The following is a 16,908-nucleotide window of genomic DNA, read 5'->3' as shown; positions in this document are numbered from 1 at the left end:
AATAGCTAAAAGTAAGCTTTAAAATACATTATTTGGGGCTTCCCTGGTGGCGCGGTGGTTGAGAGTCCGCCTGCCGATGCAGGGGACATGGGTTCGTGCCCGGGTCCGGGAAGATTCCACATGCCGCGGAGCAGCTGGGCCCGAGAGCCATGGCCGCTGAGCCTGCGTGTCCGGAGCCTGTGCTCCGCAATGGGAGAGGCCACAACAGTGAGAGGCCCGTGTACCGCAAAAAGAAAAAAAAAATGTTAAAATACATTATTTGACTTGGAAAATATCTAAGAAGTCTTTGTATCAAACTTAACATCTACAATAGTCAACTATTTTTCTGAGATCCAGACTTCAGCATGGAGGTAGCCATAGTATATAGTAGAAACAATACTAAATATGACCTCAGCCAACTTGGGTTATAATCTCTATTTACCTTGAACTAATTATTTAAACAGATTCTTTCTTGGTGGGATGGAAATAACAGCCATCTCACTTATAAAGCTACTATGAGAGCCACTTGGGGTAACATCAGAGCAAGCCTTTGGAAGGTGGGGAGAGTTGTATAAAAGCAAGGTATTGGTATAACTGCTGTTCCCTTTAACACAAATGCCCTCCAAAATGTATAAGATGCTCCCTGCACACAAGTCATTATGAATGAGGTGACAAGGGTCCTGTGGGTGAAAGTGAGAAAAAGAAAGAGCCAAGGTAACTGAAGTCCTAAGCAGAAGAACTCACTCCTAGAAGAGGTGCAGTGGGCTCGGTTGCAGGTGCTCCCGTGCTTGGCCACCTCTTTTGACAAACCCCTGGTGCTCTGCACAAAAAAACTGATGCACTAGGAGGCCAGCAAGCTCACAGTGATGGCAGCTTCAGCTTCCCCCTTATCTGGCAAACAGCCGGCTCCTGGATTCCTAATGTACGGCTGCTTGTGTCTGATTCTGCAATGCGTCTGCCACGCCTGGGGAGCTGATGGGAGAGTGAGCACCATACAGTTCACCAGTAGCCAAGTGACCACTCCTGAGAGGCCAAGCCAGGTACTTCCTAGAGAAGCAAGCATGTGGACTCTGCCCTTCTGTTGAGCACACCCATGCCAATTAGTGAGCACCATCAGGCTGGGGTCCCAGGGCTCTCTCACAGTTAATTTACCTTTATCCAGACAGAGCAAAGCATGTGGTTTCACACCTGCCATTTATTCCATGGGCTTCTGAGAATTTTTTTTAACTGAGATATAATTCACACACCCTAAAATTTACCATTTTTAAGTGAACAATTAAGTGGCTTTTAAACATATACATGGATTAGGCAACCATCACCACTAATTCCATAATATTTTCATCACCGCAAAAAAAAACCATTTCCAGTAGCAGCCATTTCACATTCCCCTCTTCCCCCAGCCCCTTAGCAAACACTAATCTACTCCTGTCTCTATAGATTGGCCTATTCTGGTTATTTCATTAAAATGGAGTGATGCAACATGTGGCCTTTTGTGACTTTTTTCTCTCACTTATCATGTTTTCAAGGTTCATCCACATCATAGCATGTATCAGGACTTCATGCTTTTTATAGGTGAATAATATTCCACCATACAGATATACCACATTTTGTGAATGCATTCATCATTTAATGGAAATCTGGGTTGTTTCCAACTTATGGCTATTATAAATAGTGCTGCTGTAAACATTCATTTATACTATTCAAACAAGTTTTGTGCAAACATGTTTTCAATTCTCTTGGGTATGTTCCTAGGTGTGCCATTTCTAGGCACTCTTGAACCCTAAAGTTCAAGTTAGCACCCTCTATGTAAACTAATTTCCATGGCAGACAGAAGGAAATATAGTTCACCAGGGACCCCAAAAGCCAAAGGAAGTAATGAAGACACGTATGAAGGAAAAAGGAAGTTCTGCATGAAGCAACGTATTACTGTTCCCAAAATGTCACTAGTAATATATTTCCCCTATATCACAAAACAGCAGTAGCCACAGCCAGGATGAGGGGACCAGCACTGGACATAAGCTGGCACAATCAACAGGTAATGAGTGCTTACTACATACATCCAAGGCACTGTGCTGAGCACATTATACAGACTGTCTAATAGTAGAGAGGATGTAGGAAACATGATTTTTGTTGTTGTTGTTGCTGTTGGTTTGCGGTATGCGGGCCTCTCACTGTTGTGGCCTCTCTCGTTGTGGAGCACAGGCTCCGGACGTGCAGGCTCAGAGGCCATGGCTCACGGGCCCAGCCACTCTGCGGCATGTGGGATCTTCCTGAACTGGGGCACAAACTCGTGTCCCCTGCATCAGCAGGTGGACTCTCAACCACTGCGCCACCAGGGAAGCCCAGGAAACATGATTTTTTAAAACAAACACTGATTGCAACCAATTCTGCTTTCCTGCCAGAGTGGTATAATTCATCTCTATGCCAGGCCTGGAAGGAGAGGAGAAAACTAAACTGCCTGAGTAAGAAAATGACATGCATTTGGGATTTGTTTGCTGTAAGTTCAAGAGAATAGGATGGGAAGTGATGGTCTGAAGGCTTGAAAAATGGAAGAAAGGGATTGATGTGTAGATAAGAGAAGGCAGGATCGATGGTATAGGAGCCTAAGAAGAAAAGACAGCCAGTAAGAAATTCCCAATGGGCAAGAAATCTTTAATCAATTTTAAGTTGAATTTGTTTGGAACTTCACTGACATCTCTATTACCCTAAGACCTTCACTAATGCCTGCATCATTCTGGGGGATAAAAGAAGTGGGCAGAGCAGAACAGAGAGGAGACAGCAGTGGCCAGAGGTAAAACACTTAGCTAGGAGAGTGATCAGAAAAATGTAAGCCCCAGATATTATCAGAACATTGAGGGGAGGAAAGGTACTGGACCTCTCACAGCACACGGCTCAAACCATTTTAAGTATTAAAAAAAGAGTGAACCCAGAAGCTGGAAAAAATATGGTCATCTGACTGTCACAATATAATCTCAACAAATCTACATGTGTGTTAGAAAAGGTGGGTAACAGGCAGTAGTAAGCAAACACCAGGATTTAAACCATTTTAACATTCACTGCATGGCAGTGGTCTCAAAACAAAGACCTTGGATAACTATGATGACATTCCCATGAATGGTTACAGAGGACCAAAACATATTCTCAGTATCCCTGTTGGAAGCTAGGACCATTCTTCTCATGTTGAGGATGGCAAAACTCTAGCACAAGAGTCTCGTGGACTCGACTGAGGCAAGTGTAGGTTGCCCTGAGGCTATTTCCACAGCAGGGGTTGGCAAATGTTTTCTGTAAAGAGTCAGATAGTAAATATTTTAGACCTTGCGGAGCCAAGAGGCAAAATCAAGGATATTAAGTAGATTCTTACATAATAAGAGAGAAGATAAATTTCTACATTTTTATTGATAAAATTCAACATATAATAAAAATTGTGCAGAATGTTTTGTAACATAGATATACTATATTACTTTTGGATAGTATTTTGCTTCATTGGGGTTCAAAGTCAGTGTTTCCTAACATCAAGTCAACTGAAAATGTTTATCTTATAAAACCCATTCTTTACTCATGGGCCATACAAAAACAGGTACAGGCTGGATGTGGCTTCAAATCTCTGTAGTATAGTCACTGTTGTCTGAAGCAAAGTCAAGACTGGGAGCTCTGTTCCAAGAGTCTGTGGTGTAAAACCCTGACTGAGAAATTAAGAGATCTGGAGGGGGCTTTAGAAAAGCTCTTGAAAGATCCAAATGTTCCTCAAACACATTGGTCTAGTACCCCAGCGGATTGAAATAACCGTTTTTCAGCCCTATTTACTAAGCACCTGCTTTGTGCTAATGCTATCATAGTCTCTGGGGATAGAGTGGTGAGCAGAACAGATGAGCCCCTACCTTCATAGGAGATGAAACTGCAAACAAGAATTAGAGAAGGAAAAAATATCAGAGAGTGGGAATGCCATAGAGAAAATAAGAGAAGGTATTAGAAGAGCAACTGGGATAGGGAGCTACTTTGGATAAAGTAGTTTAGTAAGGAGTTCCTTTTCCTCGACATTCTTATCAATCTTTGTTTTATCAGACATTTTGCACTGTTCCAATATGACTGGGGGTGAAAATAATCCCACTGTGTTTTGATTTGCTTATTCTGCTTATTGGTAGGATTTATCATCTCTCTGCACTCACACTCTCTCTTTCCATATTATAATTATATTATATTATATTGTTATTTGATAGTTATATATGTGTTATATATGTATGTCTTCCAGGTTCCCTCTTCTGTTAACTCCTAGTTAATGCCCTGTTTGTTTTACTGTTCAGTTGTTTATCTTTTTTCTTATTGTTTTGTTGGGTTTTTTTAAACTTTGAAATATTAATCCTTTATTTGTGATATGCATTGCAGATATCCTCTCCCAGCCTATGACTTGCCTTTTAACTCTGTGGTGTCTTTTGTTTACATGAAGATTTTAATTTTCAGCTGGTAAATGATCTATCTGACGTGAGACTTGGTTGTTAGCTGCCCATTTCATTGGGCAAATTGAAAGAGTCACGGATTGTGAGTTTAAACCTTCATCCCATCCCTTTTAGTTATGTCTTACTCACATTTATTAATGTCTCTAGCCTCAGCTCCCTCATCTGAAAAATAAGGACAATTCCTACCTTGCAGATTTTTTGTGAGAATTGAGTGAAAGAATACTAGCATTGGGCTTCCCTGGTGGTGCAGTGGTTGAGAGTCCGCCTGCCGATGCAGGGGACACGGGTTCATGCCCCGGTCCGGGAAGATCCCACATGCCGCGGAGAGGCTGGGCCCGTGAGCCATGGCTGCTGAGCCTGCGTGTCTGGAGCCTGTGCTCCGCAACGGGAGAGGCCACAACAGTGAGAGGCCCACGTACTGCAAAAAAATAAATAAATAAAAATAATAAAATGCATACAAAGTACCAAGTAGAATAATACGCACTTAATTATTAGACTAAAATGTGGAAGACAGAACCAGAAAAACAGTTTAGCAATTAGCTCTTTCACCCACAATTACTCCAGTGGCCCCTCCTGAACTAAAGAAGCAGCAGAGTTACAGTAAGCGGCAGTTAATAGGAGATTTGTAAACATTCTTTTGAGTGAAAATTGTATTTTGAAAGCTTGGAAACACATTTTATACAGTCAACCCTAACATGGACGAAAATTATTTAACAGAGCAATGTTGTAAAAGATATTTGTAACTGGATTTAAGAGAAAAAAATCACAAACTTATATGAAAAAGTAAGTCTTAACAATTTTATAATAAATGAGTTACATGAGGAATAAGTTTATAATAAAAATGCTAACAAAAATTTAATATTTACTTTAGCTTTTATTTAAGATTAAAAATATTCCAGCACCTCTGATGGCTCAGCATATTATATATGCTTTAAATTTCAAGAATAATAAAAGAAGTATTAAAAATTCCAATGAATATTGTGCTTTACACCACACAGACACACATGCCTATACCTTTTTGAGATTCAGGGGCTAGTGTCACAGCCAGCAGTACGAGGCTGAACAGAGACAATCTTCATTTACAGGACTATTTCCATAGGCCAGGTGTTTTCACCTACTCACTCTCCTTTAACCTTCATGAGTTAAGTACTACTACATTTTTACAGAGGAGGAAACTAAAGTTCAGACAGGGTATGCCACTTGTCCACATCCAGTAAGTAGGGGAGCAGAATTTAAACTTCTGACCTCAAGTGTAAAATTACGAGCCCATCTTAGAGGTGAGGATGCATCATAATGAAGTGTTTTCATGACATTTGCAAATACAAGTAAATAAGTCTCCTAGGATCTCACGCGTTACTTGGCTTCTCTATATTCTACCCCAAAAATTGCTGAAAGAAGAGGTCTCCTTCCATATGTGACTGAATCCTTCTGCACTCAATGGGCATGTGTTTTGCTAATTAGGGTTTTTTTTTTTTTTTTTTTTTTTGCTGTACACGGGCCTCTCGCTGCCGTGACCTCTCCCGTTGCGGAGCACAGACTCCGGATGCGCAGGCCCAGCGGCCATGGCTCACGGGCCCAGCAGCTCCGCAGCATATGGGATCTTCCCAGACCGGGTCACGAACCCGCGTCCCCAGCATTGGCAGGCGGACTCTCAACCACTGCACCACCAGGGAAGCCCTAATTAGGATTTTAAATTGATTTGTTGTGCTGCACTCAAAGTAGATGGAAAATAAACTAAAAATACTGTTGTCATTGTGCGCAATAGCAAACACTATACAACATGAATACTGCCTCTGATTTGTGGCCAGATTCTGAAAACAAGCTTGGAAGTCTTTCAGCTTGCTCTAACTAAAAATGAGTAAGCGATTGCCATGAAGATGCATTTAAACATGGAGTTTGATTCATCTCACCAGAGGCCTTCGGTTCATTTACACTCATGGCTTTATTTATTCAAATAACTTGCCCTTTTTCTCCGCAGAACTGCAGACCATCATCCCATCATTGCTCTGCACAAAGAATCTAACATAAACACGTCAACGAGAATCACTGTACTTAACAAACTCCAGGACATGCCACAGCACTGTTTATAAGATGTAAATCGCGTCTTGTTTTATTTCACTGTTCTGCTAAATTCAGATGTCTGCTTCATTTTAGATCTACATCCCCTGAAAAGAGCCTCGCATGCTTTATTCAATACTGCCAAATGTGCAGATTCAGTGAGGCACTGGAAATGGCAAGCATGAAACATGACCTAGACGATGTCCATTTAGATACGGATGATTGAAGTGTTACCATAGTGTGGTGACCGTAAGTGCTGCTCACCAAACAGTTCCTGTCTCTGACTTCTGAGCACATGGCAGACCCCTGGCCTCCTGCACTGGGTAAGGCCCAGCAAACAGCTCTGGTCATTGGATTGTGAGCAGGAGTGTTATATCTGGCTTCTGGTCAGGGCATTTAACAATGCCACGCAAGACTCTCTAGAGCACTCACTGCTCTGCCGAGGTGACAGGCAATGTTCCAGACTGGGGTCCAGAGAGAGGATGAAGACAGCATAGAGCAGCACCCCACTCCTGCCAACCAGCAATGGATACGCAGCATAAGCAAGACAAACCTTTGTTGGTAAGCGCCCTGAGATTTGAGGGTTGTCTGTGATCACAGCATAAACTGGCCTCCCCTGCCCGATACCCTAGACAAATGGTGCCGTGAAAAAGGGCTTGGTGTTTCTAGTGATAAGTCAGCAGATTTGTATGATTTAGTATCTGGTGCTAAATGTTATTATCTTGTCAGGGAAAGGTCCCTTAGCCCATAGTTCACTTGGACCCCAATCATCATGTTCCAAAATCTGAATTAAATAGAGCAAGCAAAATTGAAGAGGGAAAGCTACAGCTGTAACCTTCCCAACTGCCAACTCTAATTTATTGATCTGCCAAGGTTCTTGGTTGTAAACAACAGAAACCACTCTGGCTAGTTAAGTAGAAAAGGAATTAATTAAAGATTTATTAGCTTACAGAATCTCAAGAGCAGGAGGAACACCACCGTGGACACCAGTGTAGACCGCACTACCGCACCACTGGGCACAGGCTCCATGGCTCATTTCACCACCCTAGGCACTGGATGTCTCTGCTAGAACCTGGAGCTCTGTGATCCTTGTGCTGAAGCTTGCTTCTTCAAATCTCTGAAGTACAATCCAAACTCTCACGCGGGTGTATGTGAATGGTAAAGCCCAGGTCACAAGAATGCCCTTTAGGGCCAAGGAAATTTATTTTTTACCTTTTTCTTAGAAAGGTGGAGAATTCCTCAAACACAGAAAGGGAATCCAAAGGTGTGGCCAAAAAAGAATGATAAATACCCATTACACCTTTGGTAATGGGTAATACGGATAACTAACGTACTCAATACTCATTTTAGTCCATAATCAAGTTCCGAGAGCTGTCCTGGTTTCTGCAGCTCTTTCTTCAGTTCTACCCTAGTACCCTTCCGATGAATCCGTTTTTACTAGTTTCAGTTGGGTTCTGTCACTTGCAACCTAGAGAGTCCTGATACAGAAGTAATCATATGTTAAAGAATCCCAAACCAACCAGTTGCAAAAAGGGCTATAAATATTCAGATGCTCTGAAGAATTTTTCAGATCTTTTTTGCAAAGTAACTTTCTGAACTGACAGACAAAAAATCAAAGAACATAAAATTCTAATAACTTTGGTTTGAGAACCCTAATGGGGATCACGGGATGAATACTGATTATATTTACCTTCTCCACAAAAGTCCTCACAAATAACGTTTTACTGGTGGTCCAGTGGTTAAGACTCTGCTTACAATGCAGGGGGCGCCGGTTTGATCCCTGGTTGGGGAACTAAGATCCCACATGCCACGTGGCACGGCCAAAAAAATATATATTGCCTAAGTATAGATCTTGTGTATATATACCAAACTGAATAAAAAATCAGAAGTATGCACAAGGTACCAACTTATTGCTGAGTGCTACTTGGAAGTAAGGCTATCTTTAACAGTTTTAAATAGAGAAACAGTTAACCAATAAAGAAATACACACACACAGAGGCACAGAGGCTAAGCTCCGAGATTATTATTTTTAAAAAAGACCTACACTCTATTTCCAGGTGCTCAGAAAGTCTCTCCTTTCTCTAAAAATGGCTCCCTGCACAGGGACAGGGGCTGCTGGGCTATTTGTGGCCTGTGGTTAGTGCTGGCTGACCCAAGGTGAGTATCTAAGAGACCAAACCCAGGAGTTGAGGGAGGTGAGTCTTACTGTGGTGGACCTGGAGGGAGAAGCCCAAGGAAAGCTGGGAATTCTAGAGTAACCTATTCTTTCTCTCCTCAACAGTATGATCATTTAACTCTTCCTCCAATTCAGTGGTAAATTCCAAAGTTTCAATACATTTATTTAATTCTTTTTTTTTTTTTTTTTTGCTTAAGCTAGGCCAGAGTCCATCTTTCTTGTTTATAATCAAAAGAATATTGTATTAACTAAGTACACTCCCCTATAATCTTACTCTCCCCAATAGCCAACTCTAGCCTTAGGTAACTCAACTCTCTTGACTAGGAATGACTTAAAAGACCTTCAGCTTCTGTGTATTTAAGTATTTATGTGCCATGCTACCATTGAGCTTAGCAGCATTAACCTCGCTTGTCACTTTTTAGGAAAAACAATTGCAAATTTTTTTTTAAATAATAGTTTTATTTTTTTACATCTTTATTGGAATATAATTGCTTTACAATGGTGTGTTAGTTTCTGCTTTATAACAAGGTGAATCAGCTATACATATAGATATATCCCCATATCTCCTCCCTCTTGCATCTCCCTCCCACTCTCCCTATCCCAACCCTCTAGGTGGTCACAAAGCACCGAGCTGATCTCCCTGTGCTATGCGGCTGCTTCCCACTAGCTATCTATTTTACGTTTGGTAGTGTACATGTCCATGCCACTCTCACTTCGTCCCAGCTTACCCTTCCCCTCCCCGTGTGCTCAAGTCCATTCTCTATGTCTGCGTCTTTATTCCTGTCCTGCCCCTAGGTTCTTCAGAACCTTTTTTTTTTTTAGATTCCATATATATGTATTAGCATATGGTATTTGTTTTTCTCTTGCTGACTTACTTCACTCTATATGACAGTCTCTAGGTCCATCCACCTCACTGCAAATAACTCACTTTCATTTCTTTTTATGGCTGAGTAATATTCCATGGAATATACGTTCCACATCTTTTTTATCCATTCATCTGGACAATTGCAAATTTTGACATCTGGCTCAGAGGTTGAAACTTCAAATGCCTTCACAGATCAGACAGATAATATAAAGGGAGACAGTGCTGAACTGGACTCCACTGGACACTATATGTCATATCTGAAGATATTTATGTTTAGATACTTAAAAACACCGTGTGGCTCAAACAAAATTCTTCACGGGTCCAATTTACCTCCCTGAGCCATAAACTAACAAGCCACCTTGCTATTAGTTTAAATTACATGTGGTCCTAGACTAGAAGGCTAAAACTCAATTTTGTTTCAGTCATTCGAGCAGAATAAAAATGCTTCTTGGACAGCAAATTTTCCCACCCTGTTTTAGCAGAAAACTCTATAGGTCATTAATGGGATTGATGTGAGGTATCTAAGAGGACTCAGGGGCTGCTTTTAGAGAAGCTTATCAACGCTAGCATCTCATGGTAAATGAAGCAGGCACCTGTTACTTTCTATGAATCACAGAATAAAGAGCCAAACTCCTTATAAGGACTCCAAAGGTGTCATAACACAGATGGAAAAAAATCAAATGTCTACCACTCTTAACAGTCTCCAGTTTAACTACACAGCTCTGATTCTCTTCACAGACCAAAAATGAAATCCAATTCGAGAAAACCAATAAGGCTTTCTGTTCCTTGGAGAAAATGAACTGGACAAATTGCACACAAAAAAACCTAAAATCTCCACCACCAATTGTTGAAAACAGTGGGGCCTCCATTAGCAGTTTCTTTGCCCACAGAATGCTCTCTGAGGAACTGCGGGGTTTGGAAGGAGTGCAGAAGCCTATTCTCCACCTACAGCACATCAAAGTTTTCATCAGAACCTGCTTTTCTTTGCGAAACTAAGCAACTGCTCTTTCACACCCACATATTGCTGGAGCACATTCAATTACCCTCAGCGACTGCTTAAAATGAAAATGCTTTGCCTCCTGAGGACAATGTGAGAGGATTAATGAATGTTGTTCTTGAAGGACAGAAGTGTAGGGATACAGCAGAAACCTAAGTAGCTGGAAACTACTGCTGGGCCATATTTTACAAGCAATTCAAACCTACCTTCAAGTATTTTGTAAAGAAGAATAATGTTTAAGGCAGTTGGATATATCAAGGGGCATACTATGCCATTTTTCCTCCTTCTTGATGACCATCATGGAATTAGAAAACTAAGAGGATAACAAGAAGTGATGAAGAAAGACTAACTTTTGCCATATGGTTTTTCAGGAGAAGAGGAAACAGCACTTTTTTTCCCCTGACACATTGTTCCAAAGGATCTGTAACTAACAAACCAAGCCAGCACATTGCTGGGTTCTGTAGGCCTGTGACTCAGAAGTCACTTTTCTACCCAACATATTAAATGTCAAGCAAAATACATCCGGTAAGAGAAGAAAATTTCTTCAGGAAGCTTGTCTCCTGTATGAATACTAATGAAACAAAATTCATATTTTAAGGCAATACGAGAAAAATTTAAACATAAGATTCTTTTCTCTGCCTGTTTGGACCTCCTCCTTTCCTTCCAGCGTGCACTGTGCATCTGCATTATACATTAACCAGACCACCCCAATGGCAGAAATACCCGCTTAACCATAAAGATCAATTTTTCTTCTTCTGGAGCCAGCCATGTAATTCCTTAGAAGTTAAACTTCCTTTCTCAATCCTGTAAAAGGTCACGATGACCCACCACTCACCTTATACATGCAGACTTTTTGGTGAACTTTATGTACAATGTTAATATATCATTTCCCTAAAAGATAGCAACTGGTACAGAACAGACTGGGTCAGATGACCTGGGGAGATATTGGGCCTCAACTAATGTAAATTCTTACCTTAAATACTTACTTAGGACCTTATTAATGTTACTAGCTATATTACTTGTAGTCCGCCTATTTTACAAGATAATTGTTTCTTGTACTGCCAAATGTGTGATGGAGCCTCCAATAAAATGAATGATGATGAGGCAACTTGAAACAAATGCCCAAATATATAGTCCTGTAAGATCACAGATTGTAATAGTGTAACTCTAGATATAAGAAAAAGCAACAACAGGCAAGCATTTCCTAGACTATAACAGACTAGTAAGACAAGTAGTCCAGAGGCTTTTGACTATTGTTAACAGGGCCTACTCTAGTAACAGCATGTTGAATAGCCTATCAATGAAATCCCTGACTGACCTGGGAATGCGCATTCCTAGTGCTGTGAGACAAATTGATCATGAAATGCCTCCCAAACTTAGGTCAAAATTAAGACCAAAAGGGAGGGGATTGTAAAATAAACAATGTTGCCCACCATCTAGGTCTACAAGAATCAAGTTATTAGCCACTGCAGTCACTGACCTACAATACACCCTGAGAAAGGAATTGTGGGCAAAATCAGGATGAGGCACTGTGCTCTGAGAAAACCGGCAGAATAGGCCTTCAGATAGATATTTTCAGGAGAAAATTCATGAACACAGTTTCTTTCATCTTCCCATACTTAGAAAAGCACTAAAACCATTAACTAAGATATCTGTTCCTTACGAATAATAGTAACCCTTCACCAAGTTGTGTGCTTGATTGCACTTAGCCCTTCTCTAAAATCACTTATATCCTGGCCTCTCCCTTTACCTCTTTGAAACAGTTCTCAGAGCTCTCTGAGAGACTGTCTCCTGGGTTATAATCCTCAGTTTGGCTCAAATAAAATTTTCCATTTCTTTCTTAGATAGACCACTGATTAATTATCTTGTCAACAGTACTTCTCCTGTGCATATGAGACATATATTTTGCTGCTGTCTTTTAGATGGATTGCCAACGTGTAAAAGAAACATCTACCCAAGATTGTAGAAAAAAGCATAAATCATGAAGACCATCATTAGTCCTCTATTAACGCCCCCTAGAATAACTTTACCCATGTAATCATAGTAAACGTCTGTTTAAGAAAGAAAAACCATAAAGAAACACAGACAGAAAACAGAGAGAAAGGAAAGGAATGAAATAGAATTATAGTGGTATTTGTAGGCTTAAAGCCTCTGTAATATACAAAAATATATGGGTTCCAGGGGAGTCGTAATCACATAAGACACTATTTATCCATCATGTCTCATTTGTCCTCAATTCATAATGCTGTAAGATTAGAACCCCTGATGTGAAAGAGGATTTACTATTTAGAGCTATTTCTTTCTTTCTTAGGTTGGTGAAAGAAGGGGATGAGAAAAGAGGAAAAGAATTATACCGGAACTACACTTCACTTCTCTTTTTTATAATAGATTATTTTCTTTGAGAGAAGCATAAGCTATGATTAAAGTGGCAATATAATTGCTAAATTTTTGAGCCTCTAACACCTGCAAAGGAAGCATGTTGACAAGAAACACTCAGCAACCCAATTATTTCATGCAGGTTCTCATCCACCCAGAAAGCCATCCTCAAAATAGAATGGAACTTTTTCTCCTTCACCAATCTGGTAGGTGCCTACGGCAAAGTAACCAAGAACCTAAATAACATTATTTATCATTATCCACAACAAACAAAATTTAAATAAAATAGGATCCAAGGAGTTTAACACATAGCTTCCAAACTTTAATTATATCAATTATTTAACTGTGCATTCAGTTTATATTACACCTTGTCTTGATGGGAGGCTAAAAAGGAACAAGACTTGTTCCCTGAGAGATAAGGGACATTGCACTCTGTTCCCAGAAGTGGGAGAACAGGTTAGATAACTGGTCTTTCCAGTTTTGAGGAACATTTTAATTCAACTGTGAAATAATGGAAAAATGAAATAAATTCAAGATTTCTACTATCTAGGAATTTGGGAAGCTTAGAATGTATACCTTGAAAATAAGAAAATAAATAACTAAGTAGCTAGGGAAAAGAAAATCCAGGGAATTTTTTTTCTTTAAGAGGCTAAAAACTAAAACAATACTTTAAAAATAGTAATTTTTAATTGCTATTTTCACTCAATTCTTTCTTATATATTTTTAACCAAAGACACTTAGAGTTATACGTAATAGGTTGAAATAATAAGATTCTTATTTGTTTTACTTATTGGTGTCTTGGGAGTAAGCATTTACTAAGGGTCACTTTGGGAAATGTGATCCTTTCCATCACAAACAACTGTGCAGACAAAACATTCAATCTGAAATAGATTATTAGGTCAAAACACGTACAAAGCAACTCACAAATCAGAATGCACTTCTGTTGTCTCCCAAACTGGCAAAGATAAGCAAGGAAGTAGGAATGATGAGTAAAGGTTTCCAGGCCACGATCCTTGACCTGAATGTTCAAGGGTGGAAAGGGCATGAATCATAGGAAAGAAGGATGGGGGTAAAAGCATCAGTGTAAACCAAAGGAATATAAATAGGTTATAACAAAGGACATTTAGCAAATGGCTGAGGCTGAAGACTTGGGACAGATTAGTGAAAATTAAAGCTACCATTATTGAATGCTTACAACATGTAAGGTTCGATGCAAATATTTCCTTTTTTGGGGGGGAGAAGTATAGTTGTTTTACAGTGTTGTGTTACTTTCTACTGTACAGTGAAGTGAATCAGCCATATGAATATTTCTTTTTTTTTTAATTTAATTTTAATAAAACTGAGCCCCAGGGCTCAGAGTCAGATCTCTGTCTTTGTTAGCCACCCTCACTGCCCAGATGATCTCCTGCAGTCTCATGGCTTTAAAAGGACCACTTGTACACTGATGACTCCCACACCTCTATCTTCAGCCTGGACATTTCCTCCACCTCCAGACTCATATGTCCAACTGCCTATTTGACATTTCCACATGGATGTCCAAAGGATATCTCAAATTCAAGATGTTTAAAATAAAACTCCTGATTTCCATCCACTCCACTGAAAACACAAAACTAAACAAACAAACAAACAAAAAAAACCTACTCCTTTCTCATCTTCCTGCAAAATATATCCAATATTGGACCACTTCTCACACCTCCACTTCAACCATCCTATCTAAGCCACCACTATCTCCTGCAGGAATCACTACAGCAGCCTCCTAAAGGAGGTGGATTTGAACTTACTTTCCAGTAGCCCTCTGAGTCTATGCATTTCAAACCTTTCCATTTGTAGGACAGGCTCCAGTTATCGATTCTGTTATCTGAAGTGGAGACTGAGACTAATCATTTAAGAATGATTCTTGAACAGGTGAAACGGAAACAACGGAGGCTGAGAGCAGATGTGAAGGGGCAAGTGCAAGGTGGGATTGAAGGTGCCAAGGATGGAACATTTGAGGACATCCAGAGGGACAAAAAAACCTGAACTCCTAAGAAATATCAAATCCTAGGTCAAAGGTCCCCTCCGGGTTAGCCTTTCTTGACTCCCCAGGCAGAGTTCAAGACATTAAGTATAGCAATGGTCACAGTACTGGATGTCTGTGCTGTGTGCCTCCCCCACTAGACTCTGAGCTCATATTGTGTCCCCAGCACCTGAAGCAGCACTGGGGACCTGGTAAGCCCTTGGCAAAACAGTGTTGAAAAGCCTTTAACAAAACATGGTATCATGAAAAGTGCGTTAGGACAATGAAGAAGTGACTACATTCTTCTAGAAAAGCAAATTAGGACTTTACATAGGAAATGACGTTTCAGATATATATATATATATATATCTAGATATATATATATAGATATATATATAGATATGAGTTTATCCAGGAAGATAACACTGATGGCCTAGACAGGGACAGCAGTGGTGTGGAAAGACAGAGGGCAAGGCTTGGAGAGGAAGTGAGGGAAAGGAAAACAGTAGTAGAAATTGGTGGACATGATATTGAAAAGTAAGGTAGAAGTTAAAGAAAGCAGCAGAGTCCAAGGAAGAGTTTTTCTTTCTTCCCAATAGTGGGGTGGTGGGGAAGCTGGAGGGATGCAGGGGGGATGTTTCAAAGAAAAGAGGGAAAGCAAGGCAAAGGACGTTGTTAGGGTTGATGGGTATAAAGACCAGGCAAGCTCATACCTGCAGTTCTTAATCTTTTCACTCCCAAATACCAAGTAAATTATGGAGCTCCAACAGGTGGATAGGAGGCCAGAGGCTTAACAATCAGAGGTTAAAATTGAGTAAGATAACGACTTAATGTGTGAGCCAAGAAGTTAATGAGGGAGTGAGACCAACACTGTTGGTGTTGTAAGAAAAACCCCGGTTATTACTACAGTCCTCCAAGTTCCAATTAACTTCCCATTAAGTGGTGCTGGGGGCTCGACTTCTCACCCCACACCCAACAACCTGCCAAAGTCTGCGGTGGAATTCAAGGAAATTTCGACTAAGTGTATCTTCATCACCGCGATGAAGGTAGAATGGAAAAGCAATTCACAGTGGATACCCACCCAGCTTTGTCCAGGCCTCAAGGAGAAAACGGGGAGGGGCACAAAACATCAACAAAACCACAACTCCTCTCTTTTCCTGGCCTTGTAAATCGCTCACGCCCTCCCTCCCCAAAAGATAAGCTCCTTGAGAGCAGGGCTTGGTCCTTCCCTCCTGGATGCCCGCATAGCAGGGGGCCTGGCACACAGTGGGCGCTCAGCAAATACTGGTTGAATATTGAATGAGGGCTCTGTAGCGAGGACCGGGAGGGAGATCCGGGTCTAAGGCCCAAGACTGTATCTTTTGCAACTGACCTTACGGCGGGGACGCCCGCGCGGAGGGCAGCAGCCCGGCTCCTGCGTCCCGCTCCCGCCGCCCCCCGGCGGCGCTCGGCGCCCGCTGCGCACGTACGTCACCTGCCTCCGGCTGGCACCGCGCCGCTGGGCCGGCGCGGGCGGTAGGGGCGGCTCGGGCGGTCGGGGGGCCGGGCCCGGCAGGCCGCTGCGGGCCGGGGGCTGGGCCCCGGCGCGCCGCAGCTCCGTGCAGAGCCGCAGGCCGAGCAGCAGAGCAGCGCCGAGCAGACAGCGGTGCAGGGCACCGCAGCCCCTTCCCGGTAGCCTCTCCCACGCCATGGCGGGCCGGGCCCGGGGCTGCGCTCCGCCGCCCGCACGCGCCAACCCGCAGCCCGGATGTGGCCCCTCGGGCCGAGCTGCCAACTGTGGCGACTCCCACGCGGGCCGGGGCGCGGGCTCGGACCCGCCTCCCTTCCTCCGTCCAAGGAAGCCTCGGCGTAACCTTATCCAGCCCGGTCGAGAGCGCCCGGCTGGCAGGGGAGAGGGACGACGGGCCAGGAGGGGTCCCGGCGGCGCAGGCGACGGCAGGCGGCACGCAGGCAGCTCGGCTAAGCCAGACTCCGGGCCCAGCCCCACCTTGAGGGTCCCGGAGGAGG

General features: G+C 42.1%; 1 protein-coding gene across 6 annotated transcripts in view; it reads right to left on the bottom strand.

Moving 5' to 3' along the window:
• METTL24 (methyltransferase like 24) overlaps positions 1-16,684 on the bottom strand; it is a 173,100-nt gene extending 156,416 nt beyond the window's left edge. For all 6 annotated transcript variants that reach the window (XM_060030101.1, XM_060030105.1, XM_060030103.1 and 3 more), the window contains exon 1: positions 16,274-16,684. In XM_060030101.1, coding sequence (XP_059886084.1) covers positions 16,274-16,591 — 318 coding nt within the window. In that variant the 5' untranslated portion in view covers positions 16,592-16,684. The remainder of the gene's footprint in view (positions 1-16,273) is intronic.
• Positions 16,685-16,908: the final 224 nt, after the last annotated feature.

This window comes from Delphinus delphis, chromosome 14 (assembly GCF_949987515.2).
Source record: "Delphinus delphis chromosome 14, mDelDel1.2, whole genome shotgun sequence".
NCBI lineage: Eukaryota > Metazoa > Chordata > Mammalia > Artiodactyla > Delphinidae > Delphinus > Delphinus delphis.
This window is presented reverse-complemented; position numbering and strand designations above follow the sequence as displayed.